Source organism: Diachasmimorpha longicaudata, chromosome 12, assembly GCF_034640455.1.
Source record: "Diachasmimorpha longicaudata isolate KC_UGA_2023 chromosome 12, iyDiaLong2, whole genome shotgun sequence".
Lineage (NCBI taxonomy): Eukaryota > Metazoa > Arthropoda > Insecta > Hymenoptera > Braconidae > Diachasmimorpha > Diachasmimorpha longicaudata.
This window is the reverse complement of record NC_087236.1, coordinates 5,620,588-5,647,093: the sequence shown is the minus strand read 5'-3', so window position 1 is coordinate 5,647,093 and position 26,506 is coordinate 5,620,588. Positions and strand designations below refer to the sequence as shown.

The window sequence follows — 26,506 nt, the reverse complement described above, 5'->3', positions numbered from 1 at the left end:
GAAGATCAATTCGACACTCAGATGAGATTTGTGGAGAAAAATCAATCGAACGAAGGAACAAAAAAAAAAAATGAAAGTTCAACTGCATCGAATGTCGATATTTATTCTGAAATGTCGCCTCGAAAGTTGAGGGGGAATTTCTCGAACTGTTTCATGATTGATGTCCATCGGTTCTAAACACAATCGACAACTGAATTCGTCCACGTACGATGATTAATTATTTTTGATTAATTTTTTTATGTTATGAGAAATTTCTCGAGTTCTCCTTCAAATTTCAGGAGTAATTTTTTTTATTGAAATAAATGGCTCTCCGGCATTTACAAGAAGTGAGATATCACAACGTTTTTTATCAACATTTAATATCGCTGCTACTTAGTTTAATGGCGGGAACTTTGATCGAGCGTTTAAATGATTAGATCACAATATTCTAATCCGATTATACCGAAACTAATACTTATTTGGGTGACGGGGGGGACCGAACGTGGAAAACGGACAGATTGATTTAGTGAACGAATGATTATTTCCGCCCAATACCTGATCGATTTCCCAAAATTCACAGAAATCATTAATTATTTTTAATCAGCAAAGAACCAATTTTTTTTCCCCACGCGATATTTCGCGGTTAATAATGTTCGTCCCCTAAAAAACAATTAAATAACCGAATATTAAATATGTATTGATTATATTGAATACGAATTAATTATAATGAATGTCAATAGAGCCCTCAGCTCAGCGCATGAAAATTAAATGTAAAAAAATAACACGCAAATGAATTTCCGGCTGTAACTCACCGAATGAAAAAATATCTCCATCAATTTCACAATCGATTCTCAAGGATAAATAATTTCTCAATGAGCTTGATAATACGTTACGAAGCCTCAACAAAAAAAAACCATCGTCCTTGCACCGTTTAATAAAATTACCATCAATGTAGAGGACGACAGGTGTAATTCTTGCGGTGAATCTGATCTATTCCTCGGATTACGGTACAATCCAGAGTCAAGTGGGCAGCAAAACGAGAACGATTTCCCCACTAAATTCCTCATTACGAGAACATGATCTACCCTGTGATATAACGAACTGCGAACTGTGACATGGAGTCAATCGATGCGGGAAATAATAGAAAATTGTACTACAACTTGTTCTTCTCGAGTGTAAAATATTATTTGGCGGTAAATTGCTTTGATTGCATAATGAGAGAAATGTGAAGTTACAGTGATTGCAATAATTGAGGGATAAAACCCGGAAGTCACTGGTAAACTTTGAAATAAAAAAATGCAAAAAAATTTCCATATGGAAAATTAATTTTTACAATTTTTTTTAACAATGTCATTACACTTGACCACATCTCAACGAGCTATGATCACTCCTAGTGATCACATAAACCTGGGAAAGAGCCAGTTTTATTTGTTACAGCTGTGAGGTACGAGATATCGAGTGGCAACTTGGTTTCATACATTTGTAATCTACTTTCCACGAGGCACAAAATGCTGGGATTATTATACTGTGGTAATTCAATAAACAGAAGTACGGAAATTCATGCTCTGAAAATTCAAACATTGAAAATACTGGGATATTATGTTCATCACAATTATTGATTTTTTAAACAAATAAATAATAGTCCAATGAAAATTTTTGTATTTCACATTTCACTGTATATTCAATGCTCAAGTGTAACTGCACTCGCATTATTCAAACTATTTTCTTCATCGTAAATTCTTCGAAACAGCTGTGGAGTGAAAGGATGAATGTGGTTACTTGGTTTTAAACTGAAATATTTTTAATTTTAGTTATTTAAAACCATTAGCGTGGGACTCAACAGCTCAAGAGCCTCAAAATTCCCATGAAAAATGTCTAACAAAAATATATAACCACAGTGCAACGAATATACTTCATAGTACATAAAGTAGAGAATATATGAGACAAATATTTTTAAAAAATATAATTTTTCCCCATTAATTAATTATTACCACTAAAAAATCGATTACTCCGATTCCCGAAGACTTTTACAATAAAATTCTCCCTCCACTTCAACGTCTTCAGAATTAAATCAAATTATTACTGACCCGGTAAACAACAATTAGTAATATCCCATTACACATGATGATATACCACTTCCCCGGGGAATTAACTACCAATCAGAAGGAAATACTCTCCACCTGTCAGCTCAAGACCCCCAATTACTCCACGATATCGGTATCTCCGAGGTAATAATGACATATCGTTAATGGGACAGTTTCTCCATCCGCACCACCACAAAGATAATTAAAAGAAGTGGAAATAAGTGTCCTACGACTGTCTAAATTTCCAAATAGTCCCCACATCGCGTGCTGTCACAAAATGTTATATTATAATGCATCTGAGTGCTGAAAGGTCAGGTCCTGGTTGCACCAGCGTGACCAGCAGTACAGCACGAGTTACAGTTTCTGCGGTCACCCAGCATTCAACGCGAGCTTAGATATTTTTTTTTTTATTTGTTAAGATTTTTTTGCCTCACATGCTGGAGTACAGGCGAATGGTGCGCGAATAGGCGTGGACTGTGATCGCACGAGAAATCTAGTATTGCATATTTATAAAGTTTCTGTCTATGGAATTTTTGAACGAGAGGATTTGAAATTAACTGGGGAATTTATGGGAAATTACCGAGAGTTCAGCTAAATTGAATGAGCTCCAAAACAAATAATAAATGTACTTATTAATGAATTATTTAAATTCGTAATGAATCGTTTGAATGACTTATTAATGAGTTAATTGTGATAAATTAAAATGGATTGGAATTATTTGCAATTTATTGTTTAGTTCACGTGTCGATTCTGTCAATATTTCTTTATTTTGATGAAAAAAATGTGGAAGTTCTCGTAAAATTAGTTTGACAGATTTTATTACACGAAAGTATATAATGTATAGTTTAGTGGCTCCAAAAATGGCCTTTGAAAGGTGCGATCAAACAGTTTTATTACCAGACAAGATGTAACGGTTGAAATTGATGATTTTCACGCTGTCGATCGGCATTTCTATTCCTCCACTTTCGCTGACATAAGGAGCAAGTGGAAATTCCTTTTATGAGTGATACCGAAGTGAACGCATTACGATTGAGTATATTTGAGATGAGGCAAGATCATAAATTAATTTTAACGATAGTTTTCATGTCGAGATCATCAATAGAACGAGAAGGATGTGGAGATCATTAGTGTGATCTCTGGAAGTTTAAATCGAAATTTAAAATTAAATGAAAAATAAGGGAAACAGTGGCAGTGGTGTATCTATAAGATGATAGATCCAGTGAAGGCTGATTTAAAAAATCATCAGATGGAGAACAACAAAAATATATATTTGACTTAACGTCCAAAGGACCTGTGACCATTGGAGTAAAATCGTGACACAATTTTACAGGGAAATTCCATGAGTTTGCGATTGTATTGGTCGAATAAAATCCAAATAAGTACATGGAAGAACGAAAATGTTTAAAAAGTCTAGATGAACAGTGTTAATAGAGGAATGACGTACTACTCTCTCCTCTGAGGAGTGGAGCAAGAAGAAAAGTCTTCGAGTTTCATAACGATTATTTTTTAAATATTTCCTGGAGGAACAGCTTCGAGGAGAGTGTCGGTAGATGTTTTTTTTATTTCATTAAAATTTCTCCGAGGAGTCATCCAATGATTTCCCTAAAGACAATTTATTACCCATGTAATTTCATAATCGAAAAGGTGAATGATTTTAGCCACCAAAAAGAAACTCTCGATGATGCGCCAAAATTCTCAGTAAAATTACAATATTTTATCATATATTTTTATTACATATATGATAGAGTATATATTTTGTGTTGAGGTAATTGACGGTGGGGTCAAGGAACCCTTGTCACGAAAATTCTACCGTTCGCTTCTCCTGTCACTTACAAGTTTGAAAAAATCAATCCCATCGACCACACACGAGTGAAATGTTATTTTGACAGCGTTTGACATTTTTTTTTCGTTGACGATTGACTGGATATCGTGCCACACTTTTGAATATAATATTTAATCATCGAATTTGGAAAGTCATTCAAAAAATTTTTATATTCAAATTTGTCCCTCACGTCAGGCTCAAAAAATGTGAAACAGTATTTTAAAAATTTTGAAAATACATTTCAACTTTGCTTTCTTTCTGAATAAATTAACGATTAAAATTATAAATATTCTCCACACATGATAACCATAAAAAGAAAAATTATTGGACTGTGAAGATCAAAATGTTAAGCCTCAGATTAAATTTAAAAAAATATAAAATAAAAATTACCGCTCGTATAAACTGTTGGGGTAATTTTTACGATTGACACACGCAAACAATGAGCATGACAATCCCCACCCCATGCAATTGAAAATTACTCGGTGAGTATCCGAGTGTTAGCAACTCCCGGAGCAATAATATGGACAACTGCCCATCCAACCATACATTGTAACAACTTCCGTTTCTCTAATCACTCCCTGATCACCACATTATTACGCTATTCAATAATTCACCCGAGATTTCCGCGATTTTCCACAGAAATTTAAAGCCCTCGACGTATGTCGAAATCCCTCAACAATCACTCAACAAATCGATAGGTTTTTCCCAAGTAATAACCGGTGTATTATCGATAGTTTGAAATGTCTACTTACGTTAGCGGTAGGTCCTCGAAGGCAATCAGACGTGACGAACAGCAACGCCAACAAGACGATCGCCATAAACCAAGACCTCTTCGCCATTCTGAAACAACAATGAAAATTGAATAATACAATTTTTATTAAAAACTTCATCTTTGGGGCATTGTAACTGTTGATTTTCATTTTATCAGTTTCACTCTCGAGAAAGTATTGAGGATTCATTCAACATTTCATTAAATCTCTCTATCTCACTCTTAAATGTTATTTTGACGACTGAATGATCGATGTCTGACCTGTGAGTTCAAACAAACGTCATTTCCATTTATCTATTTCTCTCATCCTGAAAAAATTAATGACATAAGCAAAATTGAAATTAACCAGTTGCGGTAGGTCATAGGAAACGTTAAATATCAGTGGTAATATCTCGATTTTCCTCACTCTCAAAAATCAATTTTCCAAATCTCCGGAAAATAACCGGAAAAATTATTCCGAAGATCCACCGGTACTTTCTAATTTCTGCATTAAACGTGGACGCGCATGAATTCACTGTTACACTTCGATAGGACAAAACTGAAGCGAATGTCACTTTCGAAATGTAATCAGGCCAAAGAAATTATTGTGAAATAAATAAAAACATGTAATTATTTGATTTTGTTGGTTAAATTTCGGTGCATTTATGTGGCCAATTCATTCGGCAAATTAATCCGGTTAATTTTGTCGACCTTGGACCTGGATAACGTGGAGAATTTATTCGTGACTACGATGGCAATAAGTCACAAGGGTGAGGAGGAGTGAGGGATTAAACGGATCCGGTTGAGCCGTACACCAGGAACCGTTACGGGGAGATATCGTAGTATTGTCACGCGATTCATCTCATTCAATGACACTATCGATATCGATATAAGTTTCCGATGGAAAAAGTCAATCAATTAATTTTAATTTGATGAGGAGAACAGTTGACCATAAATTGGCAACAAAGTCCGGCGATTTAGCGAGGAAAAATAGTAAATTCAATTATTTCTTCTGGGTGAATGGAAAAATAGGAATTTTCTCACTCGCAACAGAAAATATTATGGTACCACTCGAAGGAAAAATATCGATCGAGATAATAGAAAATGTTTTCCCTGATGTACAAAAAAAAAATATGGAAAGTTTGACATTTTGTTAAACTTTCTCATGATGATTCGACTTACGATTCCAAACTCGTCCTAAACATACAAATTTTAATATTTTACGTAAGTTTAAACAAGAACATCTGGTTGTCAGTCTCCATTCGTGAAAGTCGACTGTCCAGGTGCCCAAGAAACGGTCAGTTAATCTCGTTCGCGCAGTTAATATTCCACAATTCTCCATTCTGTCCTGCAAAATTGCGGAACCGTTTCAGTCTGCCACTTGTTTTTTTTTTTTTTTTCAATTCTCTATTCAATTTACTTGTGTTGTGGAAAAACAAAATGAGTGAAAAGTTCAATTAAAGTTGGGGTATTGTCACCGTAACCCGACAATCGCACTATCAGGTGAGTTTCTAATTCCGTACTGGACCACGTGAATGTCCACTACTCCATTAAATTAGTTTTTCTCTTTCTGCAAAGTTAATCACCCCTTTTACGCCCTAAAATAATTTTTTATTCAAAAAACGTAAAGACATTTGCAATAAAATACCGCAATAAATGAATTAAAAAATTCCAAAGTCAATAAAAACCACCAAAAATCGTAATTAATTAATTATTTAATTGCAGTAAAAAATGTTACCTCAATGAAAATATTTCAGTGCAATCCAGGCATATCACTATTCACCAAAATTGATGATAAAAACAATTTTAAAAAAAACAGTCACAGCACAAATAACCGAATGATTTATCACATGTAGATTCAATCGATGGAATTCCCGCACAATTTTTAAACTCAGATGAGGATGATACGATGTATTCGCGAGGGATGACAGCGAAATACAGAATCAAAGTGTCATTCGTCTGTTCATTTTTGCCGGTTTCCCCTGAGTGGTGAACTCAGTCGGAGTGTCGATGTAAAATGAAAAGCCGATCGAATTTGCCGTGTCAAAAAACGGGGCAGGGACAGTGGCGAGGGAAAAAGAGAGACAAATTGTGGGTGTGTGTGTGTGTTTGTGTGTGTTAGTCCGGTCGGCGAATGAAACGAAAAGGAAGAAAATGGACAAAAAATAAAGTGGCGAACGTGCCATGATACCGCGGTATTTTCCCTTTCGCTTGCGTTCAATTTACCCTACCACGATACATTTAAGTCCCTCCTACTGGTAAGCTCAATAAGACAGGGAGGGAGATTAATCCCTGGGGGGCACAACGCACACTGTTTTCAGAGATTAAATCCAAAAGTCCGGATTATGGGTAACTCAAGCCGGTCAGTCAGGGCGACGTGGATTGTTGGTTCAATCTGTCTTATGGATATTTACTCGACCGTAAACAGTCGAAAAAGCCTATTTTCTACTATTACATACAGTGAGGAAAGATAAATCATTAGTATTAGAGAACTTTCGTCAATTAACGAGACGAAAAATGAATTATTTCGCAAAAAAAAAATTTTTTCATGGGAAATCAAGGAAAGAACATCTGTATCCACACACAGACGCCCCCAAAAAATCTTATTTTATGTGATAATTATTTTAAAAATGTCCCTTGAACGTTCATTTGTATTTTTAAATAAAAATTTTCTGTCAATAAATTTTTTTACCCAAAAATTTCTGCTTATTTTGTATCTCCCTCTATTATTTAATTACGATTTTCATACGAGCAACTCATACGTAATTAAACAAAACGTTTGACCATCGGCTGAACGTCGATGCTGTCAAATTTTCCCCGAAGAAAATTAATTTTCCTGAATATGATCCACAAAAAAACGTATTTCCGGAAAAATAAAATTTTTAGAGAATAAAAACAACCGGATATCACCGTAATACCCTACCCATCACTCCCATCATTATCAACTTTCCCTTGACATTGGTGGAACTCAATTCCCACTTGACCGATAGTTAATCACACCCCGAAACTCGGTCAGGTGACCGCAGGTTACCTCCCACTGACAGAAATCCCCCACACGTCCTAATACCTCTGACATTGATACAAAGAGACATTTATCAAGATCAACTTCAATCGTTATCATGTATCCGGACCATCCGAGAGTCTCTCTTTCCCCCCACCCCCCCCCCCCCCCGCCCCGTGGAGATGTAATGTGACTCGATAAAAAATATTTGGTGGATCCGTGAGGTGAAATTCAAAAATCGCGGGTGTCACTCGTCCACCGAACGATAATTCTAATGACGAAAATTCTGATGAAATTGACTCTACTCTTTTTCTCCTGTTATCAGCCTCAATCAGCCAAGATAATTCCTTAATCACCGCCATTCACTTCTGATTCATAATTGCACCACATTACAAAAACCTCGGTAACCGTCCAATTTCTCGAGGCTGTAATTCCCCCGATTAATCACCCCAATTCTTCCCAATAACTGAATCACAAACTCCCACCTGAACCATTAAATTTCCCTAATTTAAATCTGATTCTTCGTTGTCTAGTTCATAACAAGTGTCGCGCATCAACGATGAAAAAAAAAATTAAACGAGGCCTTTCAATCGTGACCCAGAAACCTCAACAATTCATTTCCCTCCATTTCTAATCCTTATTATTAATCGCAGAATGATGAGTGTAATCACCTCATCATGATCCAAGAAATCGAAACAATGAAAGTAGAAAACTGGTGAAATAAATTCAAAGATAATGCAAATAACTTCAACAAAACAAATTCTTGTCTCATCAAGATATCATATTTTATTATAAAATCAATTTAAATTTCTGCAGCTTAAATTTATCAAGACCCAACAAAATTAATGATTACAAAATGACCTCGTGTCTACAAATATAAAAAATACTAGTAATTTTTTATCAACAAATTGACGTCGAGAAAATCTCGGATGATGGGTCATCCTCCTCCGTCATTTAAATATCTGATTTAGGATGTCATAAGATCCAAGTTCAACTCCATCGCGCCAGACTCTCGGGTAAATTCGTGTAAACCCGTGGCATATCGCCAGTTAAATGCCCGTTTAGCACGCGACGGATAAGCTCATTGAACGAATCAGATGAAGTGTCAGACTGTGAATCAGTCTGACCGAGTAAACCCCGTCAATTAGCAGTTCAGCCCGTGATAATGTGACACAAACGTTCGTTTCCCTTATCTCAGCAATTTTTTTATCGCCGATAGACCTAGACACTCGAGAGGATGATTTTTTATCATTAAATTAATCCGTACATAACCTTAACGTAAACCCAGTTATGCTCCAAGACCGAAAAACCACCTCTGGAAGTGCCTCTGGATTAAAATAATTGTATCCTTTAAATTCCTCAATTAATTAAAGACATTCTGCCTACGTCGATTGTGATACGAAGAAGCTCTTTGTCTTTCATTAATTAATATTACGATAGCTCATGACGAGCTACGAATTGACGTAAACCCTCATATTTTCACGTGCACGTCACAGTGACCTCAATCTCAAGGATGTAAAAAAAAAAAACATTCAGCGCATTGTGTTCAGTTTTCAAGGATTTTTATGAAACTGCTCAGGGTGTTACAAAAGAATCGAGTTATTAGCAATAAAGTTGATGGGCATGATGATTGAGTGAGAATTCATGAGACCAGTCGTGACTGTTTTGATTGTCGTTAATGAGGATCGATTAAGGTCTATTTCCAACCAGATGAATTTAAATTTTTTGGGTATTCAAAAGCCCTGGGAAACATGAGAATTGAAATTCTCGTCTTAACTGTTATTTTACCACTTTGAAACCGATTTAATATGAATTTTTAACGACTCCAGACAATGTTCAATTTTAAAACGCTATTTTCCTCAAACTATGCGATTATTTTTCCTGCCAACCAACATTTCTAGATTAAACAAAAAAGAATAAATAAACTGATTACAATGCCAACAACAGCACCCGAAGAAACAAACGTAACGTTAAATAGAGAAATAAGTGAGGACGCTGGTCTGTCCCACGACTCTGAGTACGATGATGATCTGGGTGTTCCAGACTCCCTCGACATAACGATAATGGAAAATGGAGAAACGATAAATTTACCCGATATAACTGACGATCATCCCAACCGGGATAATCGAAAAATCATTCCATTCTCCTCGATTCATGCACCAGCAGTTAAATTTAAAAGTCCCAACAGAAATATATTTATCCCAGGAGAAGATATCCTAGTGACCATAATTGACTATGAAAGAAGTGTTACCACACATCCCATCAATCCAAATTTATACACAATTGAGTTTAAACATGGGCCATTTGTTTGGACCGTGAAGAAGAGGTACAAACACATTCAGCATTTGCATAACCAGTTGAAAATGTACAGAGCTAGTCTGAATATTCCATTTCCTACGAGAAGCCATCGAGAGAGAAGGAACAGTCTGAAGAATTTAGAGGAGAATAAGAAGAGAAGACGTAGAGGAGCATTACCAAGGTATTTGAACAAGTGAACAAATAGAGACGGTGAAGAAAAAAAAATATTGAAATGACTCTTCAATAAAAAAAAGAATTATGTGACTGTGAATATCAAATAAAAATTGTTTTACTGTATTATTTACTCAAAATTATTTCAGATTTCCGAACCGACCTGATGTACTCCTTCCCTCCGAGCTTGTTAGTCATCGAATGAAGGAATTGGAGGATTACTTAACTAATTTACTAAGAATTGAGCTTTACAAACGTCACGCTGAAACAGTAAGTTCTCAAAGACCGACTAATTTATCGAAAAAAAAAACCCAAGTCACCTTGAAATTGAAACGATATTTCAGCTTAATTTTATGGAACTATCGTACCTATCATTTATCGAGGACCTGGGTGAAAAGGGAAAGGAGGGAATAATTCTGAAGCGAACAGGCTCAAGTGCAAAAGCCGGATGCAATTTTTGTGGTCTCATTGAGGGCATGTGCTGTGTGAGACTCTATCACTTTTGCACTGCACTCTGTGGTACGTGGCATCGAAGACATCTCCTTGTCAAGGACACCTTTGTTGCCTACATAACACCAAAGGACGGAAAGATCAAGTCAGTGATACTGATGGATAATGGATTTGAAGTGAGTTCGGGTATGTATGCTACTGGATTGAGAAATGGACTGCAAATTATGAATTCAAGCAGGCATATTGTCATCAAGTGCTGGACACGTAGAAAGGCCAGGGAGTGGTTGGAATTCATACAGAGAGCAGCGAGTGATCAAGGTGAGATGAGAACAATGGGATTTAAAATAACCGTCCTTACGATTAAATTCTTGATAAATCCAAACAATTCAAACCCTATCAATCCAAGAATGTCCTTAAATCATTAATCACACCCTCTGAAATGTATTGGACAATTAACTAGCTTCAACGTCATCAGCTTGATCAACCTAATCATCAAAGACATCTAATCAATTCCAGGAAGACCATTTATCCAGCCGAATCCCCATCAATCATTCGCCCCCTACCGTCCTCACACCCCCTCAACCTTCTTCATCGACGGTTCCTGCTACATGTCAGCAATTGCTGATGCCCTGGAATCCGCCAAAGAAGAGATTTTCATAGCCGACTGGTGGCTCTCCCCCGAAATCTACATGAAACGTCCAATAATCAATGGTGACTACTGGCGTCTGGATAAAATTCTCCAGCGAAAAGCCCAAGAAGGAATCAAGGTATTCGTAATGATCTACAAAGAAGTGGAGCTAGCCCTGGGTATAAATAGTTACTACAGTAAGCAGAGGCTTGTTGAGAAGTGCCCGGAGAACATAAAAGTACTTCGTCACCCAGATCACGCACGTGTTGGCGTCTTCCTCTGGGCGCATCATGAAAAAATTGTTGTTGTGGACCAGTCAGTGGCGTTTTTAGGAGGTCTTGACCTGTGCTATGGTCGTTGGGACACCAACGAACACTGTCTGACCGACCTGGGTGCTGTCCATCAGTCCAGCATTTACATCCCAACCAGAGGAAAGATCACGAGCACAAGTAGCAAGCGTACAATTGAGACACCAGCTGACAGTCATGTCCTGCTGTCCCTGGCAATTGCCACCAACACCGTGGCAATGGCCACCACCAAGTGCCTCCCCCTCCTACCGATTCCCAAACGTCAGTCCCTCTCTCCCCCACCCCAACACAAATTCGACACGGCCCTGCTATCACCACCCCAAGAAATGGAGCATCGAAAATGCAACACTCCAGATCCTCAGAAAAAAAATCTCTTCGACATGGCCAAGAACACCGTAGACAGGGTCAAGCAGAACGTAAAAATGAAGCGAAAGGAACTGATAAATATGGTTTACAATCCCCAGGAGATTGCCAGCAGCGATGATGAGGATGAGGTTGACAATGTCGTTGTTCATGAGCCAGTGGACATCGAGGGAGTCCTCAGGAACAACGAGGACATCGTAAAGGGCCTTCCCGGAGCTGCAAAACTCTGGTTGGGTAAGGACTACACGAATTTCATCGTCAAGGATTTCTATGACCTCGAGAGGCCCTATCAGGATCTCGTGGACAGGAGCACCACCCCGAGAATGCCCTGGCATGATGTCGGGATGATGGTCCAAGGGGCCAGTGCCAGGGACGTTGCGAGGCACTTCATCCAGCGATGGAATGCCATTAAAATGGAAAAATCAAAGTTGAATGCGACTTACCCATTTTTACTGCCCAAATCCTACAGCAATTTTGGTAGTCCTCAGGTGTTTGGGGATGGAATGTTGAAGAATGTCAAGTGCCAGGTGTTGAGGTCAGTGAGTTCATGGTCAGCTGGATTCCTGGAGGCTGACACCCTGGAACAAAGCATTCATGAGGCTTATATCGAGGCTATTGCCAAAGCTGAGAGGTACATTTACATTGAGAATCAATTTTTCATAACTTTGGCAACAATGGACAGGCATAATGTGAAGAACAGGATAGGGGAGACACTGTTGAAGAGAATTCTGAGGGCTCACAGGGAGGGAAAAGTCTTCAGGGTATTCGTTGTTATGCCACTGTTACCGGGGTTTGAGGGTGAGGTGGGAGGGCCTTCGGGGACTGCTCTTCACACGATAACTCACTGGAATTATTCATCGATATCCCGAGGAAAGGACGCTATTCTTAATCGACTAATCGAAGCTGGGATAGATGATCCCAGTGAGTACATCAGCTTTCATGGTCTCAGAACACACTCGAGGCTGAATGGTACAATGGTCACTGAATTAATCTATGTGCACAGTAAACTGATGATCGTGGACGACAAAACTGTCATCTGCGGCTCTGCCAACATCAACGACCGAAGCATGATTGCCAGCAGAGACAGTGAAATTGCTGTCATTGTTCATGACGAAGAGTTTACCGAGGGGAGGATGAATCAGGGATCGTATCCCTGTGGGAGATTCGCGGGGGGACTGAGGAAACAACTGTTCAAGGAACATTTGGGATTACTGTGGTCCAATGAGAGGATATCTGTTGATGATCCGATCAAAGAGTCATTTTGGTCGGGGATTTGGAAGGCCTGGAGCAAGAGCAATACTGAGATCTATGAGGAGGTCTTTCATTGCATACCCTCGGACAAGGTTACCGACTTCTCGACACTTAAAATTTATCAGAATGAAGCTGGACTTTGTCATTCTGATCCTGGTACTGCCAGGGAAATACTTGGTGGGGTTAAGGGACACTTGGTCGATTTACCACTCAGATTTTTGGGAGAGGAGACACTCACCCCGGCTGCTGGAACGGTCGAGGGCATGATGCCAACTTCTTTATGGACTTGATTTTAGAGTTAAGGGAGATGGGGATTCTGTTTGTGGATGGAGTTTAGTCAGAAAATATTTTCTCTGCATTTATTTTCGTTTCGTCGGCCTCGGGGAGGGGCCGAGGAAGGGGGATGATTATGAATTACGACTATTATTCCTGTGGGAGGCTTTTCAGGGATGACACCAACAGCGAGAAATATTTTTGTATATTTTTTAATACTCCTGACAATGCCCACTGATTTTTTTTAACCAGTCAGGGTGAGCAGGAGAGTGCAACTAAGTCTTTTGAGAATTTTTTTAGTGATATTTTAACAATCACAAAATGTTAACCTTCCGAAGGACAACTGACAAAAAGAGAATTTACAGTCTAGTTTTAGGAATTTTCAAGTGATTGTTTCTGTACTATTATGTTGCTACTTATTTAACAAATTATTTATGTCTTCTCTTCATCGTAAGGAGGATCCTGACGAACCTCGACGGCCTCGATTGGTCTTTTTAAAATTTGACATTTCAATGATAACCGGTTGGGTTCAAAAATTTTGTTATAGCTACTAAGTGTTAATATTTATTATCATCGAGTAAACACCTTCAAAGATCGTCAGGATCCTGTCCGATGGCTCGCCAATGACGATGAACTCAGCAGTATTTACACAGCAATTTTACCTACTTACTGAATTACAAATCGAGTGGTAACTTCCATGATAAAACCTCGAGGGTCCAATATTACTAATTACTCGTCTCTAGTGATGATTACGGATAATATTTTTATTGCACAAGAACGATGAATTGTTACCTCGGTCTTGAATTTTTTAATGACTTAATATTTGTTATAAAAGCTCAGTACCCATGCCTTAGGATATTTGTACGAATGGATTTGTTGGTGTGATTTAATCATGCAATAAAATTATTTTTTTAAGAAAAAGGTCTTGAAAAATGTATCTGTCAACTCACCTATCCACACGATGATTTTCCTGGAGTGACAACATCATGATATGATACAACACTGCGGTCGTCTAAACACACACACACACACACACACGCACTTACACATCCGATAAACTGCGCACATAAAAATAATTTTCAACATTTCACATCACAAATAATTATTTCACTAATGGAAGATGTTTTAGACGAGAATTTTCCCTTCTTGGCTTCAACGTTTTAGAATTTATTTTATCGACGAAAATGATCCGATAATTCGTCATCGTCTGTTGGTTCATAAACAAAGTTCCCTCTGCATCACGTAAACAAATTCCGATATTCGTGATTCACTGCCCAAACTACCCAAACACTTCACAAACTTTTGTTTATATTCACTGCTGGATAATAAAACGTTTTCCTCGCACCTCAAACACTTCGGAGTGGCGAATCGGTCGCCATTTTCCTCTCAGTCCAGATTTCTCATCAAATCAGGGGTATATTAAGAAAACTATTGGGGTATCATGCAACCCCTTGGTTGTTTATTATTGTTTACCTATTGAGGGCCAGAACCGGGTCCCACTCACGCAAAAACCACCATTTTTCGCGTGCATTGTCCACTCCCAGGCCAAACACGACCCAACAACTCATAAACCCTTTGTCCCACGTCCTACGTTTATTGTCACTGGATCTAGACATTTGTTTGTCTCTTGAAACTTCAAATAAACATCCCTAAACTTCTAACAACGACTCAAACCGACTTAAACCCTTGAAAAACGCGAACTAACGCGAAACTTGTACCGCGTCGTCACTTTTCGTGTTCCGCGCACCGCGCTGCGCACGCTAGTGACTATTTCTCAGGCGTCCAAAATGGCGCCCCGGAAAATCCCTAGAAAATTCTGGGATTACTGTTGGCAATGCTGGGGGTTAAAAAATCAAAAAATCAAAATTTATAAACGTCAAAGCGTTAGTGCTCGTCCGTAAAAGCTGAAGTGAATGACGAAATACCGTCATTACTGTGAATATTGGTAGAAAAATCGAACAACGAAACTGCAACGAGGAGAGTAAAAATAAACGACAAACCGTTGGGGCCGATCTAGTGCCTTCCCTCCCAAATCGCCATATTGTTGGGGTAAAAATAAAAATAATCATCATGGTATTTATAAATGCGATGATGGCGTCCGACCGCTGATTATTCCCCCTTGCCCCAAATGGCAAATCATTCATAATCTTCAGTGCAAAGTTATTTCTAGATGAGTTAAACCCTCCTAAACAATTACAGTGAAAGCAAAAAACTGATATAACCTGTGAATAAATCAATCATTGGTATCAAGTGATACATTGAGTAATTCTGTGATCGATTTGGCCCAGTAAACTGCCACCGTCATCGTATCAAAACACGAGCATCAGAAGGAGACAACGAAAGAGGAAGATCTTGACACGTTTTTCACATTAAAAAAAAATAAAAAGAAAGAGACTTAATTCGTGGCAAGCCTGCCGCTAAAATCTAGTAAAATTTATTTTCAAAATGGCAGCTACAAGGAGATTGCAAAAGGTAAAATCAACATTTTTTTTTATTCAGAAAAAAAAATTGCGAGGTGAGAAGATGAAATTTCATGGGAGGTGGACGTTTCAAGAATTCTGCAGAAAAAAAATGTGGGAATTCAATCATTCTGTGACTTTCTGCTGAGAATTGTTGAATCATCTGCTTCTCCAGTGAAATTGCCCAACTTTCCTTTGTTTTTATTTTTTTTTCAGCGGAACGATTGTCTTTTTTTAAAGATGACCTCGATTCTCAATGATCTGTGACGAAAATCACGTTCGAGGGTTTTACTTTGTTCTAAATACTGGAGATGTGTCATAGTGATCAACTGTTTTGTTTATCGTTTTCAGGAATTGGGAGACCTCAGGGCTTCGTCCATGAAGAATTTTACAAATATTCAAGTAGATGAGTCTAATATTCTCAATTGGCAAGGACTCATATTACCAGTGAGTGGGAAAAAATTATCAGCTAACAACTATCAAATGAGTCATGATATACAATTGTGAATTTCCCTCCCTAAATGACTGATTGATAGAATTATTACAATTTTGCCCATTTAAATTAACGATTACTTTGATTAATTTAGAATTTCGAATCTTGATGACAATTAACAGCCAATTTCTCTCAGATGACTAGCGTTTTTTTTAACAATCTGTCCTGGCTTGAACTCGTTTTTGTTATGAATAAAAATTATTCCCAGGACAATCCACCGTACAATAAGGGAGCATTTCGTATTGAGATTAATTTCCCAGCGGAGTATCCCTTCAAACCACCGAGAATAACCTTCAAGACTAAGATATATCATCCTAATGTTGATGAGAAGGGACAGGTATGTTTACCCATTATCACTGCTGAGAATTGGAAGCCAGCAACAAAAACTGATCAAGGTAGGCATGAACAATTATTTAATTATCCCACTGGAAGTCTATTCCATTATTTATGTCACTGTATGGGTTTCATCTCTTAATCCAATAACAATAGAACTGTTTTAATTTTTCAGTCATTCAAGCATTAATTGCATTAGTCAATGATCCCGAGCCTGAGCATCCCCTTCGAGCAGACTTGGCTGAGGAATTCCTCAAAGACAGAAAGAAATACTTGAAAAATGCCGAGGAATTTACAAAAAAACATGCTGAGAAAAGACGAGAGCCATCCGCATTGGACTAACCATTTTAATTAGCCGTTTACTCACCGCGGATGCCTACAGTCAGAATACTGATTCAGAAGAATCGTGAAATCCAGAAGAAGTAATTGGCTCATTGAAATAAAAAAAAACAGGCAGAGATATATCCTTTTTCCCCCCACGTGTACAGTATTTGGTTTATCGTCGATAAAAGAACTTAAAATTATTTATAATGCAAGGAAAAATCATTTTAAAAAATAACTAAAGATTATGATTGATGTATGATAAACAAAACTGTATAAATACTACGATTCGAATAACGTCTATGCAGTAGAATATTTCTATAATCATTCGTATTTGTCGTTGATTAAAATGAATCTGTGAAAGAAGCATTTTCAATTGGCTCTGATATTATTATAGGAAAATGTATTAATATTAATAACAGTTTTATAAAATAATTACGTAGATATTTCTTTCTTCATTGATGAAAAAAAATTTTATTCTTCCATGTTATAACAAAAAATGCCAAAGAGGAAATTCTAGCTTTCTTCATTCGTTCAGTGAGAATTAATTCGACCCCTGTAGCTTCTATCCTTTATTTTTCATAGAATAAAATAACTGAGGCTATTTCTACAATGACTTTATTTATTTCGATCAACAGAATACTGTCATTTTTGGAAGTGAAGTACACAAAATTTGAGATCTGCAGTGACAAGAAACAATAGTCAAGGAAAAATATCCTGAACAATTACCAAATATATGAAAATATTTTTACAATGGATTTATAAATATTGTATTGTACTTCCTAAAAGATCTGATGAAACGAGTGCACGAACAAAACTGCTGCAAAAAAATCAATGGACCGCATGGCAACGTCCTATTGATTAGTGATCAACAAAACAATCAATGATAACATAAACTCCTTCAATCTCAAAAAAAATTAAATTAATCTTCCCCCGACGTTGACGCCCCTGATTGGCTCCCCTCGTCCCCCCTAGACACTACCAAGTCCTTGAAAAGTCGGTCCCACGAGAACTCGTCGACGTTATCCTCCAGATCCCAGACATCCTTCCTGAGTATGGTGAAGAGTTCCTTAGTGGACAGCCCATACTCCAACAGCAGAGGAACATCTCCTACGATGATTATCTTGTGCTTGGCCCGAGTGACAGCGACATTGAGCCTCTTGGGATCCTCCAGGACTCTGTACTCCACCGATGATTTAAGATCGGCAATCCTCCGGTTGCTCTTGGTGCATGAGAAAATGATCACACTCTTGTCCCTTCCCTGATACTGATCCACAGTATTGATTTCCACGTCCTCCTTGATGACAGTCCTGAGGAGATTGATCTGCGCCCTGAAAGGAGCGATGACACCGATCTCCTCAGGGCTGACACCTCCATTAATCAGAGCAGTAACGAGCCTTTGAATGACAACAATTTCGTACCAATTGACAGTGCCCTTGGTAGCACCCTCACTCTGTTCCTTCGTCTTGAGGAATGAACTCCTCTGGAGTCTGGTATGAGCGATAAAATTTGCGATTTCCCCTGTATTCAGCACTGTGACAGCCTTCTCCAAGGAATTATCAAGAGCCCTCTGCACCCACTTCTCACACATTGCCACCTTCTCAGGGCATTTGAACTTCAGGGTGGCATTGGCAACAGTCTCATTTCCAATGCAGAGCTCCCCCTTGTACATGAACTCATTCGCAAGATTCATTATCGTCTGGTTCATCCTGTACTGGAGTTTCAGGCTCCTGGTATTGTTGGGGCTGTCCAGACGATTGAATATATCCTCATCCATCCCCAGCCTCCTCGCTTCAATGCTCCTGATCACTGCTGGCAGCTGCTGAGGATCCCCCACGAAGACAAACTTCGAGGCACTGTAGAGGGGCTTCAGCAGCACCGGCTGCAGCACCTGGGTACACTCATCAACAACGCAGTAATCGAACATTCTTCTTGCCAGAAGAAAGTGCCCAGCCCCATGACAAGTGATGCCAATGATCTTCTGCTTGTCGTAGACGAGCCCCAGCTTCTCAGGGCTATCACAGTCCTTCGTCAATACCGACTCGGACTTGTGGATGAGCTCTGGATGGAGTCTGCTGTCACTTCCCAGTCTCATGAAGTCCACCTTCCTCTGGTCCAACTTCAAGAGAATATTGTCCACCGCGTTGTGGGTGTGGGCTGTGATGATTACCGATTTTCCCAAGTAGGAGAGGAGCTCGATGAGAGCCACCAGGGTCTCCGTTTTACCTGTTCCAGGCATTCCCTTGATCAGGACGTAATCGTTGGCTGTCAAAACTGCTGTCAGGGCTTCTTGCTGGTACTTATTCAGTCTGTCGAGGATTCTACGCGCTCCTGGGGTGTTGAAGTCACTCGGGAGGGGCTCGGTGAAACGTGCTGGCTCCTTGTCGATTATTAGCCGTCGCATTCGACGCGTTATATCGTTCGAACTCAAGAGGGTTCCTAGGGTACCGAAAATTCTGTATAGTTGGTTGCGTAGAGAGAGGATATCTATTGAGTATATCTTCTCCTCGTGTTTTGATAGGTCGCGCTCCAGACGGAGCCCTAGGGAGGTCTTGGTGACGGCGTTGAGGAAGCCTGAGGCGAGGTGGTAACGTTTTTCGCTACTTATCGTCACATATTCGTCGCCATGAAACACCTGGGGAATTCGGTAAAATTCAATGATTGGATTAAATGATAGGGTTTTTGTAAGATTATGAAAATCAAATGGACGTCTCACCTTTTGGTCTTTTTAGGGTCTCGGGAATTTTCTGGATTTTCTTGGAAACTTTTTGTTGGTAGTAACGAAATGTGTTAGTAAATAAAAAATAATTTGATAGTTAATTAAGCAAAATTGACTATCAATTGTGTGGAAATTATTGGGTCCAAAAGTGTTGGACTACAGATCTTAATGTTTTTAATCTCAGTTAATGAGAGTATGTGTTAGAAAACGCATTCAAATGTTAATGTAAACATAAACAATAAATGAATTCATGGGGCGAGGGAACTGAGGGCCTTTGTCAATAGGTGACGGTTCTTTTGGTCTTCACACCCGGTATTTAGTCTGCTGGGGCAGCTCGTAAAATACAGACGTTTTTTTTCTCGCGCTGTTTTAATGAAGAACGATAATTAGATTCGAATTCGTTGATTATTGCGACGCATCATCGTAAATTTTCTAGTGTCATTCGTTCCTTGGGGAAAAAATTTTTAAATAATGTTGTCTCTTCTTTCGCACAATGGAAAATTTCTAACAGTTTGCACCAATATGGTGATTTAAAATTCTACCAACTTCTGTCAAATCATTAAATGTTTACGTGCCCGATAGTAAGTCCGAAGCGATAAATATTGTGTTCGTGAATTTCAAGAATGAAAATACTGGAAGTGGACGTGACAAAGAAGAAGTCAACCACGCGCCCCATTTGCTGTAATAAAATCCTTGAATCATAATCATGTCGAGTCTGCAGCGTTTGACAACGAAAAGGCGCCGTTCGCAAAAGTCCAACGGTTATCAGCGAATTTAATACCCAACTTTTGACTTAGAAAAATTCGCCAGAGCTATAAACTTCCCCGAGGACATGGTACGACGGTAAATATATGTTTTTAGAAGTTATTGTCCGTGAGTGTTGCACACTCACTATCAATCACGTACGTAGTCATTTCCGCGAATGCATTAGTATTGACGCTTTTAAATTCACAATTTTTTTCCCTGTGGATTTCTCCAGTCGAGTCTGATCATCTCCGCATTTGATCATAATATTTATTTGTTTGATTGACAGCAAATACCGAGGCATGGCCCACATCACTATCACTTCAAATTCAAGTGATACGAGATAATATTTTAACAAATAAGCCACCATGAGCAGCTCCACCGGAACTGCGATAGCGAACGAATGCTCTAGTGATGAGGACGTGGAAAATTATTTGGAGGCAGGAGACACAGATTTACAATTGACTCAGGCACTATTGTCTTCATCGGTAAAGGAGGAGCGTCCGACCAGGAGCAGACTGCGAAATAATCTGAAATTGAATGGCCACAGGTGCGTCGAGAATTTTCGAAAGAAACTACGGATTGTTGCACTGCTGTCTTTTTCAGTCTTCATTACTTGGTTGTACTTCAATTTCGAGTCAGCTGAGATCAAAACGTATGATCTACAAGAAGATGGTGAGTTTTACGAGGTCCACTGTGCTCCTGTCTGTTGAACCTATGATTTACCACTGCAACAAGTGAGGAAATCCTCAAATGAACTTTACACTTCGGACCAACCGAACAAAAGTCTTCTGCTGTCTTCCCCAGCTTTTTTCCTGCGATTTTGGCCCTTAGTTTATGACCTATAAAATAGTTTCCTTACGCTTGCGGCCTTCGGCGAAAAATCATAAAATAATCTTTCAACATCTCAACTTCAACCGAAACTCAGTCAAAGCGATAAATTTATGTTTTGATTCGTCCAGATACTCCAATATTTAATTAATGAAGAGGTAAACAGAGATAAGATAACTTATGGCGCAATCAATTCTTTAGAAATAGATAGTCGAATTTTCGTCACTACATTTATCGGAGGGCTTCATTAGCTCCAGAAAAAAAAATCCAATAAATATTTCGTTCTCATGCTGACTTTGTTGCTGATTTACTTCATCGCGAATCCCCCCCGTTCCCTCTTTGACGTGACCTATTTACTAATTATCATGATTCAATTCTAAAACAATTGTGTACGTGTTAAACCGGTAAAAGACTGTGATTTTATTATTTACGAATGTTCTTTTTTTTCCTCCAAACATTCTGGTGGTTGACATTGATTCCGCCAATCGTTTGCTCTCGGTCGTATGACGCATCCGGTAACCACCAATTTAGATAAATGGCCAGTAGTTGAATTTACCTCGGGATAAACTGAAATTTCTTTGCACTGGATGACCATCTGCATTAAATGTTCCCCTAAAAACTGCCAAAGTTGCTAGAAATATTTTTTCTTGCGAGTTATCCTTCTCGGGATAATTTAATCTTCCCAAAATGAACTTGAACGCAAACGTCGTCTATTTCATCTAATTTTCCTGACATCTGACAATTGCAGAGGGAGTCGAGGACTACCTAGTTTGGAATCCAAAATGCCATATGCCCTCGAAAAACCCCCTGGACTCATCAATAATAAAGTACGTAAAAAAAATAAAATTCGAGCCCTGCTCAACAGGTCCCCCCCTAAGTTTCATTGAGAAATCAGTCAATGGTTCATTCGCCCTGGTAATTGACCCAAAAGTCGCCAAGAAATATAAAAAGTTCATCTGCTGCTGGACTCCAATTACCCGGCCTGTCCTACAGGAACCTCTCCCGAAACACTGGGACTCAAAAATCGAGTGAGTACTCATCAGACATCTGACCTAATACTTTCCGAACCTAGTGAACAACTTAAAGTCGATTTTCCGCGTGACAAAACGACAGATTTTCCTCCGGTCGCCTATAAAAATCTATCGACATCTAGACAACAAATTAAATACTTATTGATCTTGTCGCCGGTTTCCAAGTGTTTCTGCTAACTCTTTCTCCCCCTTCCAGCCGAGGAAAATGTCAGGACTTCGATAATCGCGTGGATCTTCCCCCTGACTTAGAAATCGTCATGCTGACATGCAGACAAAAGGGCCCATCGACCCGCCATTCTAATAAACCTCACATTCTCTACGAGAACGTTCACGCCATTTGGAATCCTGCAAAGGTTCAGAGCAGACTCAACCAAACCACCGACCAACGACCAAAGCCGAGCATTATAATTCTCGGAGTAGACAGTATCTCCAACCTGAACTTCCAACGCGCCCTCCCAAAGACCAAGCACTACCTGACCGACACCGGTTGGATAAACCTGGAGGGATACAACAAAATGGGAGACAACACGTTCCCAAACCTCATGGCGATTCTCACGGGTCTTAATTACTCGGATGCATACAAAAACTGCCCACCAACTCAAGCCTATGGTCTTGACAACTGTCCTTTTCTATGGCAGAATTTCCGAAACGCGGGCTACGTCACCGCCTACGCCGAGGACTGGGTGGAGATCAGCACGTTCAACTACCAGAAAGTGGGATTCGTCAATCCCCCGACCGATTATTACATGAGGCCCTACATGACAGCAGCCGAGAAGTTCTTGAAAGGTAAGAGGAAGTTCCAAAGCAATTACTACTGCACAGGACCTGAACTGGCAATCGACAGAATCTTCAATTCTGCATTGGACTTCGCCAAGACCTTCCTTGGATCTCCATATTTCGGTTTCTTCTGGTCAAACACAGTCAGTCATCAGAATCTGAACGCGCCATCATCAATGGACGACCACTTCCTGGATATGCTCAAGAAGTTCGCCAAATCGGGAGTCACGGATGACGCATTGATGGTGTTCATGAGTGACCACGGGATGCGCTGGGGGAGTTTGAGGGAGACTTTCATCGGCTGGTACGAGGAGAGGTTGCCCTTTATTTATATAAGACTCCCGGAGTCGATGAAAAATGATGAATCAGTACTGAGGTCCCTCAGGATCAACGGGCATCGTCTGACATCGCCTTATGACCTATACGAGACACTTAGGGACATCGTCGTCGAGGCTGGAGGCCAGGCTGAAGCCAGCACTGGGTGCCCCACGTGCCACAGTTTATTGAAACCAGTACCTTCTGTGAGGGGATGTGAGGACGCTGGGATTTCCTCCCACTGGTGCACCTGCACCGCATTGCGACCGGGAAATGTTCGGGATAAAGTGCATGAGAATGCGACGAATGCATTCCTCGAATATGTGGAGAGTATTGTGAAGGATTATAATGATAAAAAGGGGAAAAGACTTTGCGCGACATTTAGGATTAAGAAAATTCGTAGGGTCTATGAAATTATTGATGTGCATAAGTTAGGGAACGATTCTAGCAAGGTCGAGGGATATATGTACTCCGTGGACGTCGTCCCCGGAGGGGGCAAGTTTGAGATGACCGTTAGAGTTCATGGGGAAGGGAATTACAGCATCTCCGAGGATGAGATTAGTAGGATTGATTCGTATGCGAAGAGTGCAGCATGTCTTCACCAGGGCAACAAAAAACTTTGTCATTGTTTATGAAAACACTAGGGACATGGGGAAACTTTCAGAATAATCGTCCCCCGGAAAGGTTGGTGGGAACAATTTTCTGTGTTCGACCATTTGAGACAGACAAAAAGTCAATAAAATAAATATTAAGATAAGATGTTTCCAAAAAAACAATTTCATGCAGACTATTACCTGTCTAAAGTCCTTCACCGGAAAGTCCTCCTCGTTCCCCTTTTCCCTGACGAACTCGTGATAAAACACATTGTCCACGGCTACGACCTTGGAAACCTCCATGCACACAAGCCCAGTCTTCCTCTTCTCCCTAGCTATGGGCGCCAGGTTCCAAATGTTATCGTTACGGCCCTCCTTCATATTCTGCGCCTCATCCATCTCCAGGAAAGCGAGCCACTTTGTCACATAGTTGATGTGCTCCTTCGTCAGCTCCTCTGTGAGACTCTTACGAACAACCGAGATGGGATGACGATCACTCAGGGATAGATTCTTATCCTCCTCAGCAAAGACAGAGCATATATTTCTATAAGGACAGGTCTCCCTGCAGAAATTATGATGAATAGGTTCAGGGAGCTCCATCAACTCAACCGACAGCTCTCCCTCAGAGGCCCCAGTGTTGGCAATTCTGGCTGCTGGTTTGGCGAGGTAGTGAGCCAACAGATTCCTCATGGATATCAACCCCCTCTGATCGTGTATCGAGCTCTTGATCTCCTGCATCTGATTGTCCTTTATGTACAGAAGAAGACCAGAGTCCACATCGTACCCCAGTGTCTTCAGCATCATCGTGTACAGGTACAGCTGTCCCTTGTGCTGAGCGGAGAAGACAGTTCTCCCTGTTTTAACCTCGAGGGGCATGATTCTTCGTCTGTTATGAAGCTTCACCTCGACTGTCACATCGATTTTTCCCTTGAGACCCAACGTTGGCAGCCAGACATTCTCCTCGATGTCTCGGATCTCCACGATTTGTCCAGTAAAATCTTTATCCGGAACCTTCGGCTGTTTTCCCTTAATGTAACGCTCAATAAACTCGTTGATCTTTGGAATGTACTCCTTCATCATGATATTGTACGCCTCCGTGGTGATGTCTGAGGCATAGAGCATGCGGATGGTGGAGGGGCACTTGAGGAGCCTCTGGGAGAGGGCCTTTATCTCCTCGAGTGTGTGGAGCTTGTTCCTCAGAGCTGTCTGCAGGATCTCGTGGACGATTTTTCCACAGGTCATCACTGCATCGGAGGGCTCCAGGTTGGGGAGACTATCGAGGCCTGGAAAACGCGCCTCCAGAACTGCTTTGCGGTTGCAGAAGAGGCTGGCAGACACTGTTGTACCTGACACCAGGATGTCGGGCTGGGTAATGCAGTAGCCCCACTCGTTATTCACCACCCACTCACCGAAGGACTTCCTCGCTTTTATTATTATTGACTCACCAACAGCTATCAGCAGGTCCATCCAGGTGCCTGAGCAAATAACCAATGCAGTGGCACTGGAATCTGGTGTTGGATCAGCAACAGTGATATGAAGGGACATTCTCCTCCTGTCAATTGCTATGATCGTGCACCTCGTAAAGTCCGAGAGATCCAGACAGAACTTGTTCTGCAAGTCCCAGTCATCATCGAAGAGCTCATCAATGTCGTCTTGATGATCTGACTTCACCCCAGAGTCCACGAGCTTCTCACTCCCCTCCTCCTTGTCGTGACAGTTCGATGTCTGGGTGGGTCCCAAGGACTGGAGTCCAGAGTCTGCAGACTGCAGTCTCTGACTCACTGGCGACTTCTTCGTCATCTTCTTGGAGGTGCCCTCCTCCTCAGAGTCCGAAAATTCATCGAAAATGTCATCGATCCAGGGGGAGTCCTGTCTCTCAAGACCTTTTTCGTCGTCTTGAACTATTTTCTCGTTGTTTCCAGCTTTGTCAGACGAACAGAGTCTTTTTGATATCACAGGGGCTTTATTTTTCTTTGGAGAATTCTCTTTGTTCCCCCCCTTCGCCCCTGAAGACTTCCACCCATCGGAATCCTCGTCAGAGTCGAAGATGAGGTCATTAATAGCGTTGTATTCACTGGAAGGGAGATCGGGAATTGTTTTCCTCATCTTTAATGGAGATTTTCCGTCACTGTCCTCTTCTCTCTGGCGTTTCTCCATTCGGCTCATCGAGGGACTGGTCTTTACGATGGATTTTAGTGCGATGCTCGCATTTGATAGCTGTAGACCAGGAATAGATAGCCCAGAATCTTCTAGAGAAGAACTAAATGTGAAAATATTTACCTTTGACGGGGAGACATGCTTCTTTTCCATTTTTGTTCTCAATCGTCATCACTCAAACTCACAGTCATCATTTCTAATGATTTTCGCGCCCAAAGCGTCCGGTTATCGCGGCCATTTGTAAACAACGGAACGAATGAGGGGGGAGGGACGCGCGAGTCCCCCTGCGGTCGATAAGGCAGGAATTATTCGGTAATTCTGGGGTTCTTAGGGCTCTTAGGGAACAGAGAAAACGCG

General features: G+C 40.2%; 5 protein-coding genes across 22 annotated transcripts in view; 3 read left to right on the top strand and 2 right to left on the bottom strand.

Moving 5' to 3' along the window:
- The window catches only part of LOC135167788 (mucin-2-like), a 46,546-nt gene extending 34,114 nt beyond the window's left edge, over window positions 1-12,432 (bottom strand). For 4 of the 12 annotated variants that reach the window (XM_064131317.1, XM_064131323.1, XM_064131324.1 and 1 more), the window contains exons 1-2: window positions 6,372-6,733; window positions 4,638-4,725 (exon numbers count right to left, since the gene is read on the bottom strand). In XM_064131317.1, coding sequence (XP_063987387.1) covers window positions 4,638-4,724 — 87 coding nt within the window. In that variant the 5' untranslated portion in view covers window position 4,725; window positions 6,372-6,733. Of the gene's footprint in view, window positions 1-4,637; window positions 4,726-6,371; window positions 6,746-12,295 lie in introns of those variants that run through there. The other 8 variants (XM_064131321.1, XM_064131322.1, XM_064131327.1 and 5 more) reach the window with 6 other exon arrangements.
- Window positions 8,693-14,297, top strand: Pld (Phospholipase D). Of its 2 annotated transcripts, XM_064131351.1 has the most exons (5): window positions 8,694-8,977; window positions 9,536-10,113; window positions 10,253-10,373; window positions 10,448-10,871; window positions 11,070-14,297. In XM_064131351.1, the coding sequence occupies exons 2-5, from the start codon at window positions 9,569-9,571 to the stop codon at window positions 13,391-13,393; spliced, it is 3,414 nt and encodes a 1,137-aa protein (XP_063987421.1). In that variant the 5' UTR covers window positions 8,694-8,977; window positions 9,536-9,568; the 3' UTR covers window positions 13,394-14,297. The 2 variants fall into 2 exon arrangements, with proteins under 2 accessions (XP_063987422.1, XP_063987421.1); XM_064131352.1 differs by having other exon boundaries at window positions 8,693-10,113.
- Window positions 14,298-15,271: 974 nt separating this feature from the next.
- LOC135167975 (ubiquitin-conjugating enzyme E2 L3-like) lies at window positions 15,272-17,417 on the top strand. The gene is made up of 4 exons (XM_064131737.1): window positions 15,272-15,848; window positions 16,187-16,282; window positions 16,537-16,723; window positions 16,837-17,417. The coding sequence occupies exons 1-4, from the start codon at window positions 15,822-15,824 to the stop codon at window positions 17,001-17,003; spliced, it is 477 nt and encodes a 158-aa protein (XP_063987807.1). The 5' UTR covers window positions 15,272-15,821; the 3' UTR covers window positions 17,004-17,417.
- On the bottom strand, window positions 16,860-26,427 carry Dna2 (DNA replication helicase/nuclease 2). 2 transcript variants are annotated; one of them, XM_064131714.1, is made up of 3 exons: window positions 26,273-26,427; window positions 24,194-26,209; window positions 16,860-19,617 (listed from the first exon to the last, which is right to left on the bottom strand). In XM_064131714.1, exons 1-3 carry the CDS (start codon window positions 26,300-26,302, stop codon window positions 17,905-17,907), a joined length of 3,759 nt encoding a protein of 1,252 aa, XP_063987784.1. In that variant the 5' UTR covers window positions 26,303-26,427; the 3' UTR covers window positions 16,860-17,904. The 2 variants fall into 2 exon arrangements, with proteins under 2 accessions (XP_063987784.1, XP_063987783.1); XM_064131713.1 differs by having other exon boundaries at window positions 24,194-26,383.
- Window positions 20,021-24,175, top strand: LOC135167968 (uncharacterized). Of its 5 annotated transcripts, none has more exons than XM_064131723.1 (4): window positions 20,021-20,536; window positions 20,735-21,120; window positions 22,025-22,304; window positions 22,504-24,175. In XM_064131723.1, the coding sequence occupies exons 2-4, from the start codon at window positions 20,814-20,816 to the stop codon at window positions 24,032-24,034; spliced, it is 2,118 nt and encodes a 705-aa protein (XP_063987793.1). In that variant the 5' UTR covers window positions 20,021-20,536; window positions 20,735-20,813; the 3' UTR covers window positions 24,035-24,175. The 5 variants fall into 5 exon arrangements, with proteins under 5 accessions (XP_063987793.1, XP_063987790.1, XP_063987794.1 ...); XM_064131720.1 differs by having other exon boundaries at window positions 20,021-20,544; XM_064131724.1 differs by lacking the exon at window positions 20,021-20,536 and adding an exon at window positions 20,586-20,603.
- Window positions 26,428-26,506: the final 79 nt, after the last annotated feature.